This window comes from Penicillium maclennaniae, assembly GCF_028827695.1.
Source record: "Penicillium maclennaniae strain IBT 15551 chromosome Unknown utg000001l:1.0-3280838.0:1.0-3283122.0, whole genome shotgun sequence".
Taxonomy (NCBI): Eukaryota; Fungi; Ascomycota; class Eurotiomycetes; order Eurotiales; family Aspergillaceae; genus Penicillium; species Penicillium maclennaniae.
The window spans coordinates 1,139,485-1,160,893 of NW_026623213.1; the positions used below are offsets into that span (position 1 = coordinate 1,139,485).

At 51.2% G+C, this 21,409-nt stretch overlaps 8 protein-coding genes across 8 annotated transcripts; 4 read left to right on the forward strand and 4 right to left on the reverse strand.

Annotated features, from left to right (window-relative positions):
• Positions 1-1,840: 1,840 nt before the first annotated feature.
• glfB (uncharacterized protein) lies at positions 1,841-3,157 on the reverse strand (the record flags this gene model as incomplete). Its single annotated transcript, XM_056962104.1, has 4 exons — positions 1,841-2,101; positions 2,149-2,616; positions 2,681-2,972; positions 3,036-3,157. 4 exons carry the CDS (start codon positions 3,155-3,157, stop codon positions 1,841-1,843), a joined length of 1,143 nt encoding a protein of 380 aa, XP_056827107.1.
• Positions 3,158-5,504: 2,347 nt separating this feature from the next.
• On the forward strand, positions 5,505-7,359 carry N7477_000442 (protoporphyrinogen/coproporphyrinogen oxidase; the record flags this gene model as incomplete). Its single annotated transcript, XM_056962105.1, has 4 exons — positions 5,505-5,587; positions 5,642-5,711; positions 5,827-5,907; positions 5,998-7,359. 4 exons carry the CDS (start codon positions 5,505-5,507, stop codon positions 7,357-7,359), a joined length of 1,596 nt encoding a protein of 531 aa, XP_056827108.1.
• Positions 7,360-8,695: 1,336 nt separating this feature from the next.
• N7477_000443 (uncharacterized protein) lies at positions 8,696-9,121 on the reverse strand (the record flags this gene model as incomplete). The annotated part of the gene is made up of 1 exon (XM_056962106.1): positions 8,696-9,121. The coding sequence occupies one exon, from the start codon at positions 9,119-9,121 to the stop codon at positions 8,696-8,698; it is 426 nt and encodes a 141-aa protein (XP_056827109.1).
• A 2,533-nt stretch (positions 9,122-11,654) lies between these two features.
• On the reverse strand, positions 11,655-12,176 carry N7477_000444 (uncharacterized protein; the record flags this gene model as incomplete). Its single annotated transcript, XM_056962107.1, has 1 exon — positions 11,655-12,176. One exon carries the CDS (start codon positions 12,174-12,176, stop codon positions 11,655-11,657), a length of 522 nt encoding a protein of 173 aa, XP_056827110.1.
• Positions 12,177-12,659: 483 nt separating this feature from the next.
• Positions 12,660-15,182, forward strand: N7477_000445 (PDPK1 family serine/threonine-protein kinase; the record flags this gene model as incomplete). Its single annotated transcript, XM_056962108.1, has 1 exon — positions 12,660-15,182. The coding sequence occupies one exon, from the start codon at positions 12,660-12,662 to the stop codon at positions 15,180-15,182; it is 2,523 nt and encodes an 840-aa protein (XP_056827111.1).
• Positions 15,183-16,318: 1,136 nt separating this feature from the next.
• On the reverse strand, positions 16,319-18,335 carry N7477_000446 (Zn(II)2Cys6 transcription factor; the record flags this gene model as incomplete). The annotated part of the gene is made up of 3 exons (XM_056962109.1): positions 16,319-17,171; positions 17,222-17,750; positions 17,807-18,335. 3 exons carry the CDS (start codon positions 18,333-18,335, stop codon positions 16,319-16,321), a joined length of 1,911 nt encoding a protein of 636 aa, XP_056827112.1.
• Positions 18,336-18,646: 311 nt separating this feature from the next.
• Positions 18,647-19,037, forward strand: N7477_000447 (uncharacterized protein; the record flags this gene model as incomplete). Its single annotated transcript, XM_056962110.1, has 4 exons — positions 18,647-18,682; positions 18,730-18,747; positions 18,796-18,907; positions 18,955-19,037. The coding sequence occupies 4 exons, from the start codon at positions 18,647-18,649 to the stop codon at positions 19,035-19,037; spliced, it is 249 nt and encodes an 82-aa protein (XP_056827113.1).
• A 1,330-nt stretch (positions 19,038-20,367) lies between these two features.
• On the forward strand, positions 20,368-21,228 carry midA (putative cell wall protein; the record flags this gene model as incomplete). The annotated part of the gene is made up of 1 exon (XM_056962111.1): positions 20,368-21,228. One exon carries the CDS (start codon positions 20,368-20,370, stop codon positions 21,226-21,228), a length of 861 nt encoding a protein of 286 aa, XP_056827114.1.
• Positions 21,229-21,409: the final 181 nt, after the last annotated feature.

The window sequence follows — 21,409 nt, forward strand, 5'->3', positions numbered from 1 at the left end:
AAATGGAGTTCTGTTCACCCGTCACATGGGCTTCATGTCCATCTTACTTTACTTATGACCTCGAATGAAAAGAAATGCCATACACTTTTCAATGCCGGATCTCCGGATCTAAAGATTACCTTTAAATCGTTTGAGAAAGACAAGTGTCCATAGTCTGTCCATAGTCGCTGGTTTTCCAACATCTGTTGGGACCATTCAAGTGTCATCGCCAAGTCAGCTGAAAACTCCCAGCCCTGACCCCGCACCTCAGCTCGCCTGCAAGATCTCTACACCGCTTCAAAATATGATACGAGCATTCCTTGTCATCCGTGGTAACAAAATATCCGTGGGAATTCTCCGAGCAAAGTGACCCTAGCGTGCACGCTTACTGGTCGTCTATGGAAGATAAGCAACCCTACAAGATGACCCAGCAAAGGTGCTCCATTGACTCCAGAGTTCAAAGGGGGTTGACGACACTAAAGGTGGGCCCAAAGGTACCTGAAAACCAGCAAACCTGAATGACCTAATAGTGCCTTCAATCAAGAGCTCACATCTTGAGAGATTAGTATGCCCGGTAGTAAGCGCAGAGGGACAAAGCTGGATAGATATCAAGTCTGCCAGGAGTACCTCAAGCTCATCTCTTGAGCTAGAAGGGGAACGGAGGAGAACACTCGGCTTTTGCAGGTATTCTTGCTAGACTTCAATCTAATCCCGCATAGTAAAGAACCGAGACCCAGGATGTGTTTTTAGACCAGCCTTGTATGATAACCATTCCGAGCATCTATTCCAATCCGCTCAAAGGGAATAGACGCCACTAGCTTGACCTGTTCTACAAATTCGAGGCTTCATCCTGTTTCAACAGCCCCGTGATATTAATAGCATTGATGAGTCTGACTTCTGCATCAAGTTGGTCTGGTTGTCTGCTTGCCAGAGGGATACACTGGCTTCAGCACCAGGTTGCCTTTCACAGGTGCTACACGGGCATCAAGGCATCATTCAGCTCTGAGGGGGATTGCTTGGTAATTCGATTGTATACTGTGGATGGTTTGATAGATCGAATCGACTCCTAAGTGTTCCTTGAGTCGCAATTGAACTTAGAAGTTTTCCGATACGAGAGCAACTGTGCCAAGCCCACAATGATGAACGAGGATTTTTTTTTCCGCTCTGAAGCTGCCAGTAGTCTTCGTAGTCCTGGATGTCAAGATGGCACTGTGTCCAAATATGCGCAGTTGGTCTGGTAGCTGTACCAGACGGTCAGTCACATGACAATTCACGATGCGCTGCAACGTTGACCTCATTGTCACGACAATATACTCAGGGGATGAGTGTATCATGTTGTCATGATCCATACGGCAATTTGAATGGCGGAGTACACGTGAGCAGGAATAAAATGGACACAACCTTCAAAAAGTCTATTGGAATACTATTCAGACAACGAAGGGGACGAAAACATCAAAGGAAAGAAACAGGTCCAAAGCAATCCGACACCAAAGCTCGTGCAAGTCTAACATCCAATCAATGTTCGTGCAAAAGTGGAAAAGAAAACAAAGGAAAAGAGAAAGTACAATAGCAAGACCACCCTAGGGTTCAACTGTATACATCACGGCAATGCGGTGAGAAAGGAAAAGCCAGAGTCTTCTGGTTTTGACGCAGCGGCGAGGACTCCGGAAACAAGGGCCGGCCACCGGCTGGATTTCCTGCATTCGCCGGTCCCAGCCCATGGAGGGGGAAAAAAAAGAAGGAATTGTGTGAAGAATCAAAGTGCTTCAACGCCCAACTAGAGTTCAAAGCTGTGGAAGACCACTTGTGAACACCAATATCTAATTCTGGATAATTATGGCGCTTTCAAAAATCAGCGAATTTAAGCGTTGCCAGAGGCAGCACCACCCAGCATGCCCTTGACCTGATTAACGCGCTCCGGGGCGTAGCTAGGAGCCATGGCACCGACGAAGAGGAAGAAGACTAGAGCAGCAGCACCGAAGATGACGAACTTGCGCTGGCCGGGCTTGGTGTTGCCGTATTCGGCCCAGGCGCGGCCGGCCTGGCTGGTGTACTCGCGCATCTTGTCACCACCAAGCTTGTAGTAGACAAGGCCGATGAGGGCGATGGAGTAACCGAAGAACTGGAGGGGGAGACCGGGGTGTTCCAGAGCATCATAGAGGCGGCAACCAGGAGGATATCCTTCAGGACACCACAGAGGGTCATGACCAGAGATGAGGTCTTGCCAATCAGGAACACGACGGAGACGTTCAGCAGGAAAGCAACCATGGCGTTAGCCAGGAGAACCCAGACACCGACACCGTAGATGTGGTCCATGGTGACGCGAGGAACCTCAAGGAACAGAGCAACGGCGCCGTTCATGACAGCGCAGACAGGAGCGAAGTAGTACAGGGAAACCATGGGGTCCATCTTGTATTCAGCGGAGCTGAGCAGGCGCTGAACCATGACCAGGCGGGTGGCCTCGAAGATGATACCACCGAGCTGGAACAAGAAACCGACCATGACGAACTTGATTTCACCGAACGAGGCGATAATGACACCAATGACAATGATCGAAACGTTTGCGAGGGTCTTGTAGTTGACCGGGGCCATGCCCATACCCCAGGTAGCGAGAAGGACAGCAACAGGAGTGGTAGCCTACAGAACGAGAAAAATTATTAGCGACGCTCCATAATCCTGGCGAAACGCGCAAGAAACGTACCTTAAGCATCTGGATAAAGGCCACACTCAAGTACAAGTAGGTCATGTTGCCGCAGATCAAGGACAGACTGAACATGAGACCAATGGGGACAATCGCGCGCAGGTAGACACGACCGGTCATCTTGACGGACTTGCGGCCATCAAGGACGGTGGTACAGCGAGCCAGCAGCTGGGTCATGATCGTTGCGAAAGTCAAATGCCATGTTGTGAGGATGATGGGGAAACGGAAGTTGGCGTAGTCGAGGAGATGCTTGTTGAAGAGGATAACACTGGAGCTCAGGGTGATCCAGACACTATCGGAGGGGGTTATCGGTATCAGCCAATCTGCCTCGTGTCTGGCCAGTTTCCAATCTCACCTCACGTAGACGGCGGGGTGAAACGCGGCCTTGGGAGCCTCCTTCTCCGCGGCCGGGTTGACGGTGGGCAGCGTCTCGCGCGGGGTCTCGCCGGAAGCGCGGACTTTCTCGCCTTCAGACATGATGTAGCGTGTTTGATCGGAGAAGAACTGTTTCAATTCGAAAGGCCGGGACCGAGAAAGGCTTCCTTGACTGAAGGCGGAGGAAGCCACGAGGGATAATTCTTTAGTTAAAGAATTACAGGCTGCAGAACACTATGTGTCCGGTTAACGAGTGACGAGGGCAGGTGTTGAGCGAATGCGCGTAGGTTGAAAGAGTGAATATGAAGAGATGGAGTGGTTCGAGGGTGAAGGGATGGAATGGAGTACGTACTTCGGGGGGCGCACTTGAGTACGAGAGTACGGAGAGAGACCACAACAAAATCCAGAAAATTAACGGGCCGTTAGTTGTAAAATAAGAAGGGCGTGGGATCTCATCAATCTGGGAATGAAGCTGCAAACAGAGGAACACAATTGACACGGAAAACGGGGCTGTCGACGGTAACTGTCAGGCTGTGACCGTTACCTACTTCGCTCAGGCCACCTGTACTCTTTCCACCGCTAAAGGGGGGGGTCCACCAGGGGACTTGAGCTGGTAATACAAATACTGGTATGGACGATACGGCTGACCCCCCAAATCTAACCACGGTCGCTCGTGGCGACTCCTATTTTTCCCTGAGCTTTAACACCAATGACCGTTCTTCCTCGTCGCTCCACCCGTCGCTCTCCGACTCTTAATTTCTTTATTTTTGACTGTATTCGGACGTGTCGACATGACATGACCGCGTATCTGCTTCTACTGTTTACTGACGTTTTTTCCAATCCGGAGACAACATGAACCAATGTAACCTATCTATCTACCTTACTCGAGTTTAGGATAGAAACACCAGGCTGTCACCGTCCCAGGACGATCCAAATTAATCGACAGTTGACACTCACAGCATTACGCAAGCAGCTGTTGGCCAAGACCCACTGTGACCCGCGTTCAGCGTCCCGAGGAAGCACATCTGGTCCCTTACGGGTGGAGAATGCGGCGATCGTCTTGGGAGGCTGTGTCTGACGCCATCGCCCCATTCAGGGACTTTTAGCGCCCTGGGAAATGGGCAATAGGGTCGGGGCCAACAGGGGGTGGCCAAAGCTGATGGATGATGGATGGTGGGGAGGTTTCGGTTTAGAGAAGCTTTTTCTGTCGTCTGTTCGACCACCCCATGGGTCGTGGGGACCCCCTTTGGTGACGGCCAACTTGCTGCTTCGAGAAGTTCTTCGGGCCATTTGTCGATCATTTCAAGAGGGATCGGTGCCTGCGGCTATTTTAAAGGGATTTACATCAGGCTTCCCTATTTGAGGAGGGACAATCAGTGGAACCTCGCCTCCGTGCGCATGTACAGTACCAAGTACCCTTGAATCCTCGACACCGCTCGGTCAAAGGACGATCCCCGGCTGAGCAGTCCGAGAGGAGGTCCGGATTTGATTTCCCGGATATTGGGGAATCACTCAGTAGCAGTCAATAGCAGTCCATACTCAGTTGATGGCTTCTACGTAGCCCTACACACCCTTCACCTCCTTGAGTGCCCCAGTGGCATTTGGGGACCTTTGACAACCATTATCACAATCACAATCACCGTTGCGGGTAGCCGCAACGTGCCCGGCGACATCGGTGGCGTCCTTGGCCCGTCGAATCCGATCGGGGATCCGCCGTTTCAATTATTGGACTTGCAAATCAAAATGCTTCAAGATGGGCAAGATGATAAGAGCATTCTTGATTCGTCCAAGGACCCTGAAACCAAGAGTCATTTATAAACTCAGAAGTCTAGGAAGTTTGCGTGGATCCGCTTGTGAACTGCGCTCTGCTTTACCTCTTTGGGAACGATAAGAACGGACCAATCGACACGCCTATATGGAGTAGTGATGAATTCGATACATAGTTAAAAGGCCAGGGTCTGGCAAGTGGCGCCGTGACAGCGAATGAGGGACTTGACGAACCTAGGAATCACAAAAGATTTCGAAAAGAGAAATCCATAATAATCATGATCAAATTCTAAAAAAAAAAAGAAAAAAAGAAATAGGAGATTGCCCCAAAGCGTACGTATTCAGTTGTTTTGTACACAGTAGTGGGGACTTCTGTTCGCGGCCCCTGAGCCAGGACCAGGACCGCCAGAGACGACCCGAGCCAGTGGGGATGGCGCCCCAGGCAATGTGTCCAGACTCCCGATCGAGGTCTGAAGCAGACTGCTTTCATTTCAGGTAATCGAATCAGTACTAGTCCACCCGGCGTAAACCTGAAACAGACACTCATCCCCACTTCGACACCGCTCTCATGTAAGTGCCGTTCACCCCTACCCACGGTCGAACCACTTTCCCTCTTCCTCCTTTATTATAACTCTCTCCCTGCCCTCACCTGCAGTCTACTTGCTGCTCCCGTTCTTCTTCTATGCTGAACATCGCCCGCAGGACATTCAAACGCGTGCCTAGCTTTCAGGACCTTCTCCAAGGCAGGATGACCCACCCCGACATGTAAGGGAATCTACCCCTCCAGCCGATTTCGCCTCGCTGATTCAATTGTTCTAGTTCCGTTGACGTCCTCGTCATTGGCGCTGGCCCTACTGGACTGGGTGCCGCGAAGCGTCTCAACCAGATCGTAAGTCCTGCCCTGCACCCTATGGAGGGGGGAAAACAAACGCTCCCCCAGGGAAAAAAACAAATAGGGGGCCGATGGAGGGGTACGGAGACAGTCAAGCTAACCAATTGTGCAGAATGGCCCCTCCTGGTTGATTATCGACTCCAACGAGATCCCTGGTGGTCTCGCTTCCACTGATGTGACCCCTGAGGGCTTCGTAAGTCTCTCCTGGAACGATTGTTTTGGCTTATTCTACCGCAACCGCGCGAGAGAAGAGAAACCCCAAATATACTGACCTTCGAAACAGCTCTACGATGTCGGTGGCCACGTTATCTTCTCCCATTACAAGTACTTCGACGACTGCATCGACGAGGCCCTCCCCAAGGATGAGGATTGGTTCACCCACGAGCGTATCTCCTACGTCCGCTGCCAGGAACAATGGGTCCCCTACCCCTTCCAGAACAACATCTCCATGCTCCCCAAGGCCGAGCAGGTCAAGTGCATTGACGGCATGATCGATGCCGCTCTCGAGGCTCGCGTTGCCAACACCAAGCCTAAGGACTTCGACGAGTGGATCGTCCGCATGATGGGCACCGGTATTGCCGACCTCTTCATGCGCCCCTACAACTACAAGGTCTGGGCCGTCCCCACCACCAAGATGCAGTGCGCTTGGCTCGGTGAGCGTGTCGCCGCTCCCAACCTCAAGGCCGTTACCACCAATGTCATCCTGAACAAGACTGCCGGTAACTGGGGCCCCAACGCTACTTTCCGTTTCCCCGCCCGCGACGGTACCGGTGGTATCTGGATCGCTGTTGCCAACACCCTCCCCAAGAAGAACACCCGCTTCGGTGAGCAGGGCAAGGTCACCAAGGTTAACGCCAACAACAAGACCGTCACTCTGGCTGACGGTACCATCATCGGCTACCAGAAGTTGGTCTCCACCATGGCCGTCGACTTCCTGGCTGAGGCCATGGATGACAAGGAACTCATGCCCCTCACCAAGCAGCTCTTCTACTCCTCGACCCACGTTATCGGTGTTGGTATCCGTGGTGCTCGCCCCGACCGCATCGGTGACAAGTGCTGGTTGTACTTCCCCGAGGACAACTGCCCCTTCTATCGTGCCACCATCTTCTCCAACTATTCCCCCCACAACCAGCCCGAGGCCTCCAAGAAGCTCCCCACCCTGCAGCTCGCCGATGGCTCCAAGCCTAAGAGCACCGAGGCTCAGGAGGGTCCTTACTGGTCCATCATGTTGGAGGTTTCCGAGTCTTCTATGAAGCCCGTTGACCACGACAAGCTCCTTGCCGACTCCATCCAGGGTCTCGTCAACACCGAGATGCTCAACCCCGATGACGAGATCGTCTCTACCTACCACCGCCGCTTCGATCACGGCTACCCCACTCCCTCCCTGGAGCGTGAGGGTGCCCTTACCCAGATTCTGCCCAAGCTGCAGGAGAAGGGTATCTGGTCTCGTGGTCGTTTCGGCTCTTGGCGCTACGAGGTCGGCAACCAGGACCACTCCTTCATGCTGGGTGTGGAGGCTGTCGACAACATTGTCAACGGCGCTGTTGAGCTGACCCTCAACTACCCCGACTTCGTCAACGGTCGCAAGAACGAAGAGCGTCGTCTGGTGGATGGTGCCCAGATCTTTGCCAAGAACAAGCAGTAGATAATTTTGTCCCTTTTTCTTTGATACAATCTGCACGAGAACACACCGTCACGGGAAAAAAAAGATATACTCACGAAGGGAGCATTTGAAGCGGCATCTGGGAGACCATCTTTGTTGGCGTTCCATGTGATTCTAAACCCCCATATTACTACCCTTTCTTCGCACATTGTCTTCTCTTCCTTTCACCTAGAGCCGTTTTTTGCCGGAGGTCTACCTTTTTCTCGATACACACTTTTTTTCTTTTTTTTTCTAGATTTGCTTGATCGCTTCCAATCTAATTTTGACTCCCGTTGATGAACCTCAAGACGCGCTATTAAAGTCCTGAATCCTTCCTCTTTGATTGACGTTGGTACCAAGGCTGAGCATTTCTTACAAGATGGCGCCGATGAAAGCCTCGATTCGAGAAGTCTTATCACGGTTCCAAATGTACCTCTACCGGGCATATTCCTCTGTATGGCTACGTGGTTACGTGGTCGATTACTCCACCAAATTGCCTCACAAGACTATTGTCTTGCCACCCCAATCTTTCAAGCCAAAATTTCAACTTCAAAAAACGCAAAAGCCAGGGTCGAGCCCCCAAGAAGGAAAAAAAAGGAAAAGAAAAGGTACCTAAAAGATTAGCCCCTTTGACACATTGCCAAAACGACCACAGCCAATCGTTCTAACGGCACCAGAAGACGCGTAGTTTGGTTCCTTTTCGCGAGTTACTGTAGTGGCGTCGCTTGTGGGTCCGAAAGCCAAGTATCTGGACCACGCCCTGTCTCTGAAATTGGAATTAATTTCCACTCCGCTCCTATAGATAGAAATAGATTACAGCCAAGTTTTCGGGTTCCTACATCCTCTGTTCTTGGTTACGAGTGGGTCCGCACTCCCGTAACCCGGTTCTTTTGTCTGGATTGGGTCCGCATTGGGCAGTTGGTGGCCCTTGGGGAGGTTGGAGATGGGCTCGGAATGACAACCGTAAATTGGGACAAGCTTATTCTGAAACTCAAGTGTAACGGTTGAACCGCATTCTGGTTGATATCATGCACATTGGGTGTTGGATTCGGGAAACCGGGTTGCCGAGTTCTGCGACGGGATGTGCTTCGAATGAATTTCCGCATTTGGGTGATAAGAGGGTTGTAGTGATGGTGTCCGGGTCTGGAGGGATATGGTCGGAGATTGAGTATTCTTCAGCTCTGTTTCAATGATCTTTGGATTCGTCAAGCGCTTCTGTCAATTTTCTGCGTGCTCCTTATCTCCTTGCACATTCATGCCATGGTGGTGTAGTCCAGGCAAAGAGGTTTCGAACCTAGTCGTAGTTTGGCTGGACTCTGGGCCGGTAACCGATTCATGATCATCCAAGGTTCTGTGCCATCGCCTCTACTCTCTCAGCGAGGTGATTCACCTGGTTTGAGAGGGTGTTCACCAGCACTAGTACAGCTCTGTAATCTCTGTCTTCTTCTGCCTTTCTTGCCGCCTGTCTTTTCTCAATAATGGATATGGTGCACTGTATGAATGCGAATGCGAAGAAAATGTTCGCCACGATAGGTGCGTTGAGGAACGCCCATATTGACTTGATAGTAGCTTGGATTCCCCTTTCTTGCCGTGTGGGGGGTTCGCTGTCTTCGTTCGAACCCGGGGCTGACGACTCCGGGATAGGCAATCGGCCCTCTTCCTCATTACCAGAGCTTCTCGCACTTTCGTCGTGGAGTGGCTTCCGTCTGATAGAATAGTTATTGCGGCGGTGAAGCTCGGACTTTTGCGGGGTATGGTCTTCCATATCGTTGATTGCGGAGTCTTGAGTTCGGGATAGATGCGTATAGAAGTCAAGAGCCCGATGATTGTAGATGAGATTCCCAGATCTAAACACAGAATACCTTCCAGATGAAAACCAAATGGAAGACACCCACGGTTTCTCGGGTATTTGAGTATGATTCTCCGCCTCAGTGGCGTTGATTGCACTGCCTTGCGTTGGCACGTTGCCAAAGCGCGATCTGCTCGTGCGGAACACCGTGCAGTAGGGGCCGAACGCTCCTAGGCTACCACTATCCTTATGATTGTCGACTTCTATTCCAGAACGCTAAAATTGGACTTGAACCCTTTTCGGGGGGTCTTTGTGGCGCAGAACTAAATGAGAATGGCTTGTGATTGCCCGACAGTTTGCCTATGCTGACATTAGGAAGGAACTGGGTGACCTCGGATTTGTGATACCTACAAGGGGAAATATCGAGGTATCATGCAGCACACGCGGAGGATCATGCTTGAAAATACAAGCTACGTCATTAAATGGGATAGTGGCTCTCCAATGTACCACATGGTAGATGCCTCTAAGTGCCCAAGACAAGTTCGAATATTGACTGGCGGAAAGTTGAAGGTTTCCAATATTCGGTGCATTTGGTAGAAAGGCGGGATAATTCAGGGGCATTTACAGAGCGTCATTAATTCCTCTTTGGGAAACTGCCGTCTATATAGCTCAACGATAGTCTCACAGCGCCCCGTTTCGTTCCTCGTCAATAAAAATTTGAGATACCCTGCTTGGTAATTTCTCTCCCTCTTACTTGGACAACCTTCTTCTCTGGTGTTCACCTTTCTTGAAACTCGTACACATCTTTCCAGCAATCATGAGCAACGGGCATATTCTGGAGATTGAAGATCGCGAACAATAATGGAAGGTGGTCATTCTTTTTTGGTGTCCCTACCCATTATTCTCCCCGTCATCTTTGAGAGATGAGCTTTGCTACCACAGTCATGACATGGTCACCATTTGCATGGTGCTACAGTGGAAGAGATAGCTATTGAGCAAAGGTGTTGATGCACGCGCAATATGATATTGCAGCTCCACAAGGAGCTCGAATAGTTTGAACAAATGACACGAATTACGGAAGGCGATGTCAAGCTATAAGTGATAGACCAATTCCGCTGCTCAGCTTAACAGTGGCAGTTACTACCGTTGCTTTGGGAACCTTAATGTTCCTTCATATTTGAATCAGCTGTGAGGATAGGCATTTTTTCAGCATTCAATGATATTGGACCTCATTCAGACCACTTTAGTCGTGCCAGAAGATCGATGGTTCAATAGCTCGGAGTGTGGCTGATATTGCCTAGAATGAATAGCTCTATGCATTGTGTGTCTTTTTGGAAAACTGAAATACTATTGGGAGCTTTCGTTGCTACCCAGGACAGAACTTGCCTTGATATTACGGCAGGGTTTCATGATCACGATAGTGCACAGAAAGCCGGCATATCTATTCATAGGATCAGGCAATGTTGTGTGACGAGACAAAAATCAGTCCCACACAATGACGGTCGTCAAAGTGGTCAGATTATTGACTGCAAGATACTCTCGCACTGTGTATCATGTGCTCCATCGAAAGGATATCACAATACCTCCCTAACGTCTCTCGGTAGCCTACATTTTGGCTGATTGTGAGTGGGCCATCAGGCTCCGTCAAATTCGGGTCCACTCTAAGCTCCGAATCTGTCAAGACCAGGTTCAAAGTTGCAGGACCCATGTGTTTTGGCGTCATCGTACAGTTGTCCATCCCCTTGCTTTTCTAAAATTATCGAGATAGACGCCCCTTACTGGATTGAGGTGCAAAGCTTGGCTGCAGCCTAGAGGGGTTCCAGGGTAAGAAATATCCCTAACCGAGCCAAGAGATACCCAAGTCTATTCTAGAGTTCTAGAGAGACAAGAGACTAGACATCAGGTAGACCAGTAGCATTACGAAGCGATGATGATGATTTTGAAAATGCAGATGCGGAGTTGTTAAGGCTTGTGGAATGACAGGGCGCGTTGGGGACGCGTCAGTTCCTTGCCGAGCTTTAGGCCACATCTCCCCTCCCGAAAACTATAGATAGCTCGGAATCCCGTATCGATGTTTCAGTTCGATTCCAGCCTACGAGGTCCGTATTTGAAAATCGCCCGGTGTCAGGCGGGTTTATCCGGGGTGCAGTGTTATGCGAAGGATGTGATGGAAAAGTGCTATTGAATATTGACGTCCGCGCCCAAGGCGCGAGCAATTCAGAAACAGGAATTATAAACTTCCGCCACACCGCCTGAATAATGATAGTTAGTCGTCACGATTAGTATGCTCAGCATGCGTGGGACCACGCGTATCCCAGTCTATGTGGGCTGGCAATTGACCGCTGGATGCCTGTGCACCTTCTCGATCCGCGCTTGATTCATCAAAGATCAAATCAGGTCGGGCAGCTCCAAATTCGCATGTGGCGTGGAGCGCAATGCTGGGCGAGGCCGTGCTGGCCAAAAGTGCCTCGTAAGACTCTGTAGACGCTAAACTTAGACTCCACCGAGCTCACGCAAGATGGGCCAAACCTGGTTTATTCATCTCCCGAGGCCCTATACTGTGCAGTTTCAGCTCGCGCCGGGAGGCGTTCAAGGTTGATTTGACACCCAGCGACTCGCAAGATCGCCATGTTCGGTACCGCGGGAGAAGAGTGGATATCTGGTTCGCGGTATCGGGAGGCCTGTCTGGTTCAGGAGGTTGGTGGATTGATGCGCTCATTGCGACACGCGAAAAGGCATGGGGAGCTGTCAAAGAGGGCATCCCGTCTGAAGAAAAGTCTTTATCAACACAGGATGAACCTCCGGTTGAGTCAGGCATGGTGGTGAAATCAAATCCGCCATCAGAGTCTGAAGAGGCAACGCCGCCCTCGGAGCAACCACCGGCAAAGGTGTGGCCATCGTCACTCTGACCCCCGTCTTTCAAATGCAGTTGATTGAACTCAAGAGGCAGCGTTAATGAAAATGCACGCTGGAGGTGGCATTGGATCTCCTCGTCGTTCAGTGAGACGACAGTGGGAGGCCGTCGAATCATGGGGGAATGGCCGGTATAGAGCCAGAGCCGTAGCGTAGTCGCAGCAGTAGCAGGTTCAATGTTAGTATCGCCAAGCAGCGTAAATGGTTGCACAGTCTCGAAGATAGGGAAGGGAGGATGTCAGAGTCCATGGTCTACCCTGGCGCGTTGGACAAAGGGCAATAACACCGTCTGGAGCAGGAGCTAAGGAAGCAGAAGATTGGAGTGTCTCTTCTCTCTATTTTACGACTCTAATCTCTACTCCTCTTCTATACGTATTAATAGCTATGCTCAGCCCCGACACTAAAGCCGGCTACTAAGGAGCCTCCTGTTGATCCATTTTGCCCCTCTCCTTCTTTCTCTCCATCAACTTCCCACCTTCAGACCATGTCTCCACTGTCATCACGATCGCCGCCATAATTTGTCGGCTATTTCCATTCCCTTCGATCCTGTTTTCTCCCCCTCCTTCATCACGGCTTTCGACCCCCTCCGCACACCTTCACCATGCCCGGCATGGGTGGTGATCTCAGCCTATCTCAATCCCTGGGAGGGCTCCGAATAGCAAATCCAGACGATTCTCCCCAACCGGAGGACGCGACCGAATCTGGTGCGAGCCCATCCGGTCCCACGGGCGGTGCGGCGTCAATACCTCCTCAGATACCCGAGCCGGACGACCATTCTACACCTTTTCCCGCTGCACCTGTTGAGACGCCTATAGCGAACGAGAATCGGCTCCTCGTCCAACCCTTCCCCGAGGCTCCTCAGTACTCCGCGAGTCAATATCAGGCCTACTCTGCTTCACCGCACTCAACCCCTCCGAACCCAAGCCGCCCCTTGTCCTCCGTCTACACCAACGGCTCTGCGCCGTCCGCTCTTCCCCGAGACAACTCATATCGTATGCGAACTGATTCGGGGGCCTCATCGACCTCGACCTCGGTCTCGCATTCCCGGTTAATCTCCCGTGACGGCAACTCCGCTTTGCAAGCAGGCGTGCCCGCGCGCGATAATTCCCACAGCGACCGTTCGTACAGGACAGCACAGATTCCGGCCAATGGACCGGCTGTGATGCGTCAATCGTCCCGAGCACACGCACGAGGTACAACAACGCCTCAGATGTCCCGTACACCCTACGGCATGGAGAACGGACCAGCGCCCAGCAGCGAGGATTGGCAGGATCGCGGCGCTGCAGTTTCCGTGAGACAGGAGGTTGATGCCAATGGAAAGACGGTTGCTCGCTATATCAAGAAGGGAGTCCGTGATTTCAACTTCGGAAACACTCTCGGAGAGGGCTCTTACAGTACCGTGGTATTTGCGACGGACCGACAAACACTGAAGGAATACGCAATCAAGATCCTCGACAAGCGACACATAATCAAGGAGAAGAAGGTCAAATACGTCAATATTGAGAAGGACACTTTAAATCGCTTGACCGACCACCCCGGCATCGTGCGACTCTATTATACCTTCCAGGATGAGCGATCGCTCTATTTCGTGCTGGATCTGGCGAAAGGAGGCGAGCTTCTTGGGGTTCTCAAACGAATGAGCACCTTCGATGAAGAATGCACGAGGTTTTACGGTGCTCAGATACTCGACACCATTGACTATATGCACAAGCGTGGAGTTATTCATCGAGATTTGAAGCCAGAGAACGTGCTGCTTGATCATCAGATGCATGTTAAGATCACTGACTTCGGTACCGCAAAGATCCTTAAGGTGCCGCGACAAGCAAACGAGAGCACGAGCAGCATACCGCAACTTGACTCAACAGACATCCCCGAGGAAGAACGAGCGAGCTCTTTCGTGGGCACCGCGGAATATGTCAGTCCGGAACTTTTGACAGATAAAAATGCCTGCAAAGCCAGTGATCTGTGGGCTTTTGGTTGTATTATCTACCAACTCCTAGCTGGCCGGCCGCCTTTCAAAGCAGGCAATGAGTACCAGACGTTCCAGAAAATCGTTGCGCTGGACTATGAATTCCCAATTGGCTTCCCTGCTGTTGCTCGGGATCTGGTCGAGCGTCTCCTTGTCCTGGATCCTGCTCGACGCCTGCAAATCGAACACATCAAGAATCACGAATTCTTTGTTGGTATTTCTTGGGGACCGGATATGTGGAAGCAGAAGGCTCCTCGTTTGAAGGCCTATGTGCCACCTGCACGTGAACCGATCAAATTGAACGGCGGTGAAGGTGGTGAGAGCTTGCCTCCGACCATCTCAACGGCCCCGTCAAACGCACCACATGCCAATACTCGCGCCCTGCCTCGAGTAGTCACTGAGCTACCACCACCAAGTCAGCTTGACATCGAATGGTCGCCCGTGCTGAGCAAGTCTAATGAGCGGATCTTGAAATTGGGAAATCTGGTGGTGCTATCTTCTCCGGCATCTCACAGCCCAACATCAAAGAACGGCAGTGGCGAGATTGAAGCTCCCAAGAAGCTCTCCCGTTTCTTCTCAAGTACGGCGGTCAAGAAGCGACAGCGGTTAGTCATGGTCACATCGTCTGCACGTATCATCCTGGTTGCAGCTGGTGGCGACGAGAAGAAGGCAAAGTTGGAAATCTCTCTCCTCGCTCCGGGCACCCATTATCGGAGTACGACCGATGCCAAAGGTCATTCGTCCTGGATTGTGGATACGGTAAGTCAACTTCGCGGTGGGAAGAAATATCGTTCGCTAACTGGTAAGCAGAGGGAGAAACACTACGTCTTCGAGGACCCTAAACCGTCTTCGAGCAACATTGGTGCCACTGCAGTTTCAGCTCAAGAATGGCTTGACGCGCTGGACCGGGCTCGGGAGATGGGGTTAAATCAACAAGGCGGGTCTTACTCTGCCGATGATGCATTTCGCGATCTTTCTTCCGGGTTTTCTAGTCACGCCAACACTCTTGAACGCAACTCAGAGCTACAGAGTGAGCACAGCTCTCATCAACCAGGGCGTCTGATCAAGCACCAGGCCACTGACTCGGAGTCGACGAAGGGAAGGAAGAGATTCAGCAGACGTCACTCCAAAAACGGTCTCGCTGCGGTCTTCTAAACATTTGCTCGCTTCATGCTAAGAAGTTTTGCTTCGCTGTCCTCTGACCATCGCCGGTTGTCGCTATCAGCACCTGCGGATTTCGCCAAGCGCTTGTTGGCACTTGCAGCTATAGATGTGAAGGATGCCACGTCTCATTTTGTCTATTCTTTTCTCATCCCCACCCGTCCTGACCATAACGGGTGTTCTGCATATTGGTTCTATTACCCTTGCATTTTACAGTGATGAGCGTGTTTTGTCGTGTTAGGACATGTTTCTGCATTTAGATCTGGAAGGGAGCATGCGTTTTCTTTACCATTATTTTTTCTTTTCCCCTTGCCTTTGTCCTCTGGTCTTTCAGGTTTTTCTTGTCTCCTATCTTCGTCAACCGTTTTATATCCCTGATTTGATCTGAAGCATACTCTCGACAACCTCAGGCCTTTACTCCACACCTCTTATCTCCTTGATCTTGCTGGTGACCTTGGATTCTCTAAGATGTTGATACTGTTGAGCTACTGAGCTGCGGTAATACTCATTCTTATTTTCTTACAGTATTCATCTTCTCTTTTCGCATCATACAAAAAATCCCCAAAGAAGCGCTTCGGTACTTGTCCATCTTTTTCCCGATTTCTCTTGTCTTTTCCCAAGGTTTTCACTGGACTTCTCGTCATAGTTTCTCCTACTTGATCTAGGCCTTTTTCGTTCTGACTTTCCTGCCGCATTTATTTCTCGCCTCTCATACACAACTTGAGCATCTCCTTTCTCATTCATATCCTTCATTTTTCCCAACCGGAAACCCCAAAAATTGATATTCCCGATTTCTTTATGTCAAGGTTTTATTGTGTCTGATGTAAATAGTCGATCAGCGTTTATTTGAGCAGGCCTTGGTTTGTTGGATACAGCTGCCGGATCTTTTGACAGAACTACGTATACGCTGAAGTACTCCAAGTCTTTAACGAAGACCAGCCTCTGCGGGAATGGATCAGTGGACACGTGCAATGCGAGCTTGCAACACTTATGTCCGATGTCTCGGATTAATCTAGGTTTTCCAAAGTAGTAGGTTGTCTTGATTCATTATGTACGAGTATTATGATATTATTCGTGAAAGAGGTTGCCTGGCTTTTCGGCTTTTATACATCAAGTCATTCGTGGATCAATTAAATGAACAACCAGTCTAGACGCGACTCATCCATCTCGTCGATCCAGTCGAAAGTGCTGTCAAGCTCATCATGGTAGCTGTCGTTGAAATATTCAAAATTGCCGTTCTCCATCTGCTCGCCTGCGAGTCCAGAAGTAACATTTTCATAGCGCTTGGACAGTTTAGTATCGTGTTTTTCCCACAGGAGACGGAGCACCCAGGCAGCGTTACGAACGTTGACACTAGTCACTGCATTGTAGAGAGCGCCTAGTTTCTCAAGGATGAGAGCGCACTGCGAGCGAGGACACTCGGCGCCGGCAATGAAGGTGGGCCAGATGAGACATTTGAAGTGCGGATCGGAGGGAGGAATGGCGCATATTTGAGTAATGAGTTCGGCACACATGAGTGGATGATCGGCGGGAGTGCCGAGGTCGGTCCATGGGGGCGAGAACCCTTGTCGCGGGCGTGAGAGCACACGGCTGGTGTAGAGATAGACGGCGGCTTTGTAGGATGCGGCGAGGGCGGTGCGGTGGGAGAGGTCAGAGATGAAAAAGTAGGTTTGCATTTCTTGGGCCCAGGCTACCGGGTCGAAATTGCGGATGCCCTGGAGGAGCGCGGCGAGGGATTCTAAGGTGATGCCCTGGCCTGAGTGCATGAGTTCAGGAAGAGCAGCTGGTTGTGGGTGGGTGGTGGCGTCGGGGTCTGGATACCACAGGTCGTGAAGGAAGAAGATGACTTCAAGAAGATAGGCTGGGCAGCCGACCCAGGATGTGACTTCGAGTCGTTTGAGCATTGCTGGTCTCAAGGTATCGGAATAAAATGGTTTAGAGAGAACGCCTGGGCGCGCAAGGGTAGATCCCATAATCTCCATTCTGGAGGAAAGATTAATCGGAGTACGGTGAAGGGACATCGAGTCACATACATTAAACACCCGTCGATTGCAAAGGTCTCGAGTCCTTGAAGAATTCCTTTGCCAAGTTCATTTTCCGGCCGACTTCGAAGAAGCTTCTTTGCGCCTTCAATATGATAGCTCCAAGCGCCACTGCCTGACTCGAAGAGATCTAAAAGAGCGAGGACAACAATCGCAGCCAATGTGCGATCATCATTCTGCATCGCAAGGTTTTTGAGATCCCTGGACAGCTGACCAAGAGTTCGCTGCTTGAACTCAAGGAAATGCTGATATGGTTGAGACGTAGGCTTTCGTGAGCTGGCGGGCATGACCATGCTTTCAATTTCCTCCGCGGACATCTGGATTGCACCAGGCGCAGGGTTGTAGGATGTCCAAGGCATCATTGAAGAGTCCGCATTCGTCGTGAGTGAGTAGTGAAGTGCTCCCATCGCAGATAATCCATGTGCGAGAACGGGTGAAGTGCCGACCAGCGCAATGATATCTCGCCATGGGTTCTTGCTTTGGTCATATACCACAAAGTCTTCGGCCATATTTTGGTTGTCTGACAGAGAATCAGTCAATGTATAGACTATGAAAGGGCTCCGAGGGGATTCCTACAGTGGTAGAGGTAGAAGCGCGAGTTTTGGCTGAGATCCTTGAGTAGAGGATCTATGAGTCCCCATGGAGCTGGGTTGTATAGGGACTGAACGGTGTCTCGAGGGACATGAATTACCCTGTTATTGGGTTCCTCGGGTGGATCGAAGTTCAACCATATTTCTGCGTTCCCGGTCCCAAATTCCATATCCTCTGACGGTTCCAAAGCCCAAGTATCGTCTTTGGAGCTCGTATATGTCCCAGAACTCGGCGATTCGGTGTCAGGCGACGACTCGGCCACGGGGAAGGATCCCAACTCGGAGGTTTGCGATTGAGCAGGAGGTCGAGATGTCGAGCTCTCTGCTGGTTTTTTTACATCGTCGAAGCTGCGACCCATCATCTTGCCACGACTCGCCACGCCACCTTTGACCCATATCAGAGGCTTCTGATAACCAAGACATTCTTTTCCCGCATCGCGACACTTTCTGCAGGTGGGCTGGCCATTATCGCAGATGATGCGGCGGCGGCGACAGGTGTAGCAACCTTTGGTCATGATCGATGGAGTGATCGATGGAGCGGAACGTTGTGGAGTATAGAGAAGCTAGCTACGAGTGCTGTGCAACTCGCCATCGCGGTCATAAACGGGCGCAGGGTTGGCGGAACCACTCGGTCATCGCTGGCTTGGGAATTTCGCGTGATCAAAGCCAGACGGAGTGCCGTAGAAGCATGATAGACTTCTCCAGGACAAGGAAAGCCGGCCGCGATGTGTCATGGGAATTTGGTGCGGGGCTTACTAAGGGTATCGGGGGCCTTTTTTACCCTCGGCCTCCGCTTTTTCGCCATCCAACGATTTGCGTCACCAACATGGCTTGGAATCAGTTCTGGCTGAGGACCTTGGAGGTAAGTGCTTCTCTGTATAGAGGTTTGCAGTGGCTAATCATATCCAGGTCTGGTTGACTGCTAGAGTATGTGCGCATACCCGACGAGGCTATGATCTCAACTAACCCGTCCAGCTCCTGCGGAGTCCCATCTTCCATCAGATGGTCGGTCGAGTCCATCAGCGCGTACAGCATTTTCGACACGGGATACCTCCCGAACCATCACGCACAACCCTAGAGAAGAGTGGTATGCATCTCTGAAGGGCTCCGAGCTCCGAACTGATTGAAATGCAGAATCCAATCTCACCAAATTTATCGAATATTTTAAGGAGGAGCTCAAGGATCAGGCGAAGGGCAACCCTCGAAACAAGTTGTAAGAATAAGACATCGGCATTGCTTTGGCGTTTGGCGGTAAAAGTTGAATGATACCCACATGAATATAATTACTTCTTCACTCTTCCTTATTCACTCTCTTTCGCCCTCTCGATGGAGGAGACTCAAATCTCGCCAAATACTGAGATGTATCATCATCCATAGCACATGTTCTTGTATCCTTGTCCGGAGAATAACGGTGCTGCGCCTTTCGCTGGTCCTCGTTTGTATTGCACCAAACGACCAATATTTGCAGCAAGAATATTTATGAAAGAATGCAATCTGGATTATCTAGTAAGACTGCCACAGGGCCAGGCGTCTTTGACGTGTAGGATTGGGCTAGATAAAGACTCGTAGGGCAGCAAGCAACCGAGATACAAGCCGCATCATAGCACGTAGATCAGTAAATCCCTCGGCTGTTTACCCGTTCAATGGATCACCAGTCAACAGCCTTTAAATTTAGAGGAAAGCACACCATCTTCCACAATCTTCCGGGACTAGAGTCACGGCTGAGGAAAGACTCCACCCTACTGGGTTCCGGAAGTGCCGCAGGAGGAGAGGTCCAATGATCCTGGACTTGCCCCTGGACTAGACTCTTTCCCCGGCAACGAAGATCCGAGGAGTCGAATTCTGGTTCGCGATGCACTCAGTGCACGCGAGGCATGCAATTTCACCGCAGTCCGCCAGCTCGGCGCCACCGGGCCAAGTTAGGGCTAGTGGTGGGCACCGCCGGGTTGGACCACCTGCACTGACAAGTGGTTGGAATAGCGGCAATCACGGCAGTGAGTGCTGTGAGCGCATGGCATCACGATCGACGGGACAGAGTCGCATGCTGGTATGGTCGGATTGGGCCTGGACTGCAGGGCCTGGTGATGCAGGATGTCAGAGGGATGCTAATTATGGAGAGCGCGAAGGGTGGAGTTGGTGGATCAGACTGGAGCCAAATGGGTCAAAATGGACCAAAATGACCTAAGTGGGTGCCTAGAAGCCCCCGGTGTTCCTGGGACACGCGAATACCTTCGCACACAACGCTGAATATAACCCAGTCATCGGGCACAAAATCACTAATAAATGTGAGGAATGATGAGGCTTCTTCGAAGTAAAACCAACTAAACTGCATGGTACAGTGCCATCTCGAGAGGATGAAGGCCTAAACGTCCTCGAAATACCGATTAGTGAGACTAGGGCCGGGCAAGTGGGCCCCATCGAGTTAGCGCGTTGCTTTGTTTCGCCGTTTCTTCTGCTCCTCCTTTTTCCCTCTTTTCATCCCACGATCGTTATTACCCCAACCTTTGCCAACCTCGAAACCTCCGTGAGGTTTGCCTTTCGTTAAAAATGCGTCTCGCCAAGCTCTCGTTCATCCTCCAGGCTTTGCTTCTGACCGCTGCGGCGGCCCAGAGTGCAGCGGCCTCCAACCTGCTCAGTGATCTGACCGACGCTACATCCAGTTCGGCCCCCGCTGAAAGCACCACCGCGGAGCCTACCACTTCTGCTACCTCCTCATCGGATTCATCGACTTCATCGACCTCATCGACCTCATCGACCTCATCGACCTCATCGACCTCGACCTCAACTACTTCTACATCCGAGTCGACTACCTCAACTGAGCCCTCTCCCACCACCTCTACCACTTCCACCACTTCGTCTGTTGCTCCCTCCACTACCTCGGAAACCGAAGTGCAGCCGACTACGTCCTCTACCAGGGAACAAGCTGCCACCACCTCCAGCAGCTCCATGGAATCTACCACCTCGAGTTCTTCTGAGACCTCCTCGACAACACAGACCCCGGTCGTCAAGACCATCACCTCCTATGAGACTGTCAGCGGCAGCACCATTGCCAATGTTATGACCACTACCTCCACTCCCGTCTCGAGTGCAACCTCTCCCTCGCTCAATAGCGACAGCAAGGGCTCCTCCGGTGGCGGTCTCTCTTCATCTGACAAGAAGATCATCATCGGTGTCGTGGTTGGTGTCGGTGGTGCCATCGTGCTTGGTGTTCTGGCGGTTGTGATCTGGCGCATCCAGAAGAAGCGCCGCGAGCAGTACAACGACGACGATGATGATCTAATGGGCGGTACCGCTGTTGGTAGTGGCCCTCGCGAGAAGGCCCCCAGCCCATCCGGCGGCACCCCATTCCGGAGCACACTGGACCAGTATCACAACCCTGGTCCCGTCAACGCCGCGTCCAACTTCTAAGTTATTCGTCTTGGTAGTAGCACTGCTTAAAAGCAGTGCGAAGCAGCTTTGTGCCATTTCGACGGCGTTCGAAGTGTAAAAATCTCTGTACGATCATCATGCAATTATCAGGCGCTATGGGAACGACAGGCGAAGGTCACGATTGCGTTCTTTTATCTTTTCGGTTGCGAATGTATTTTCT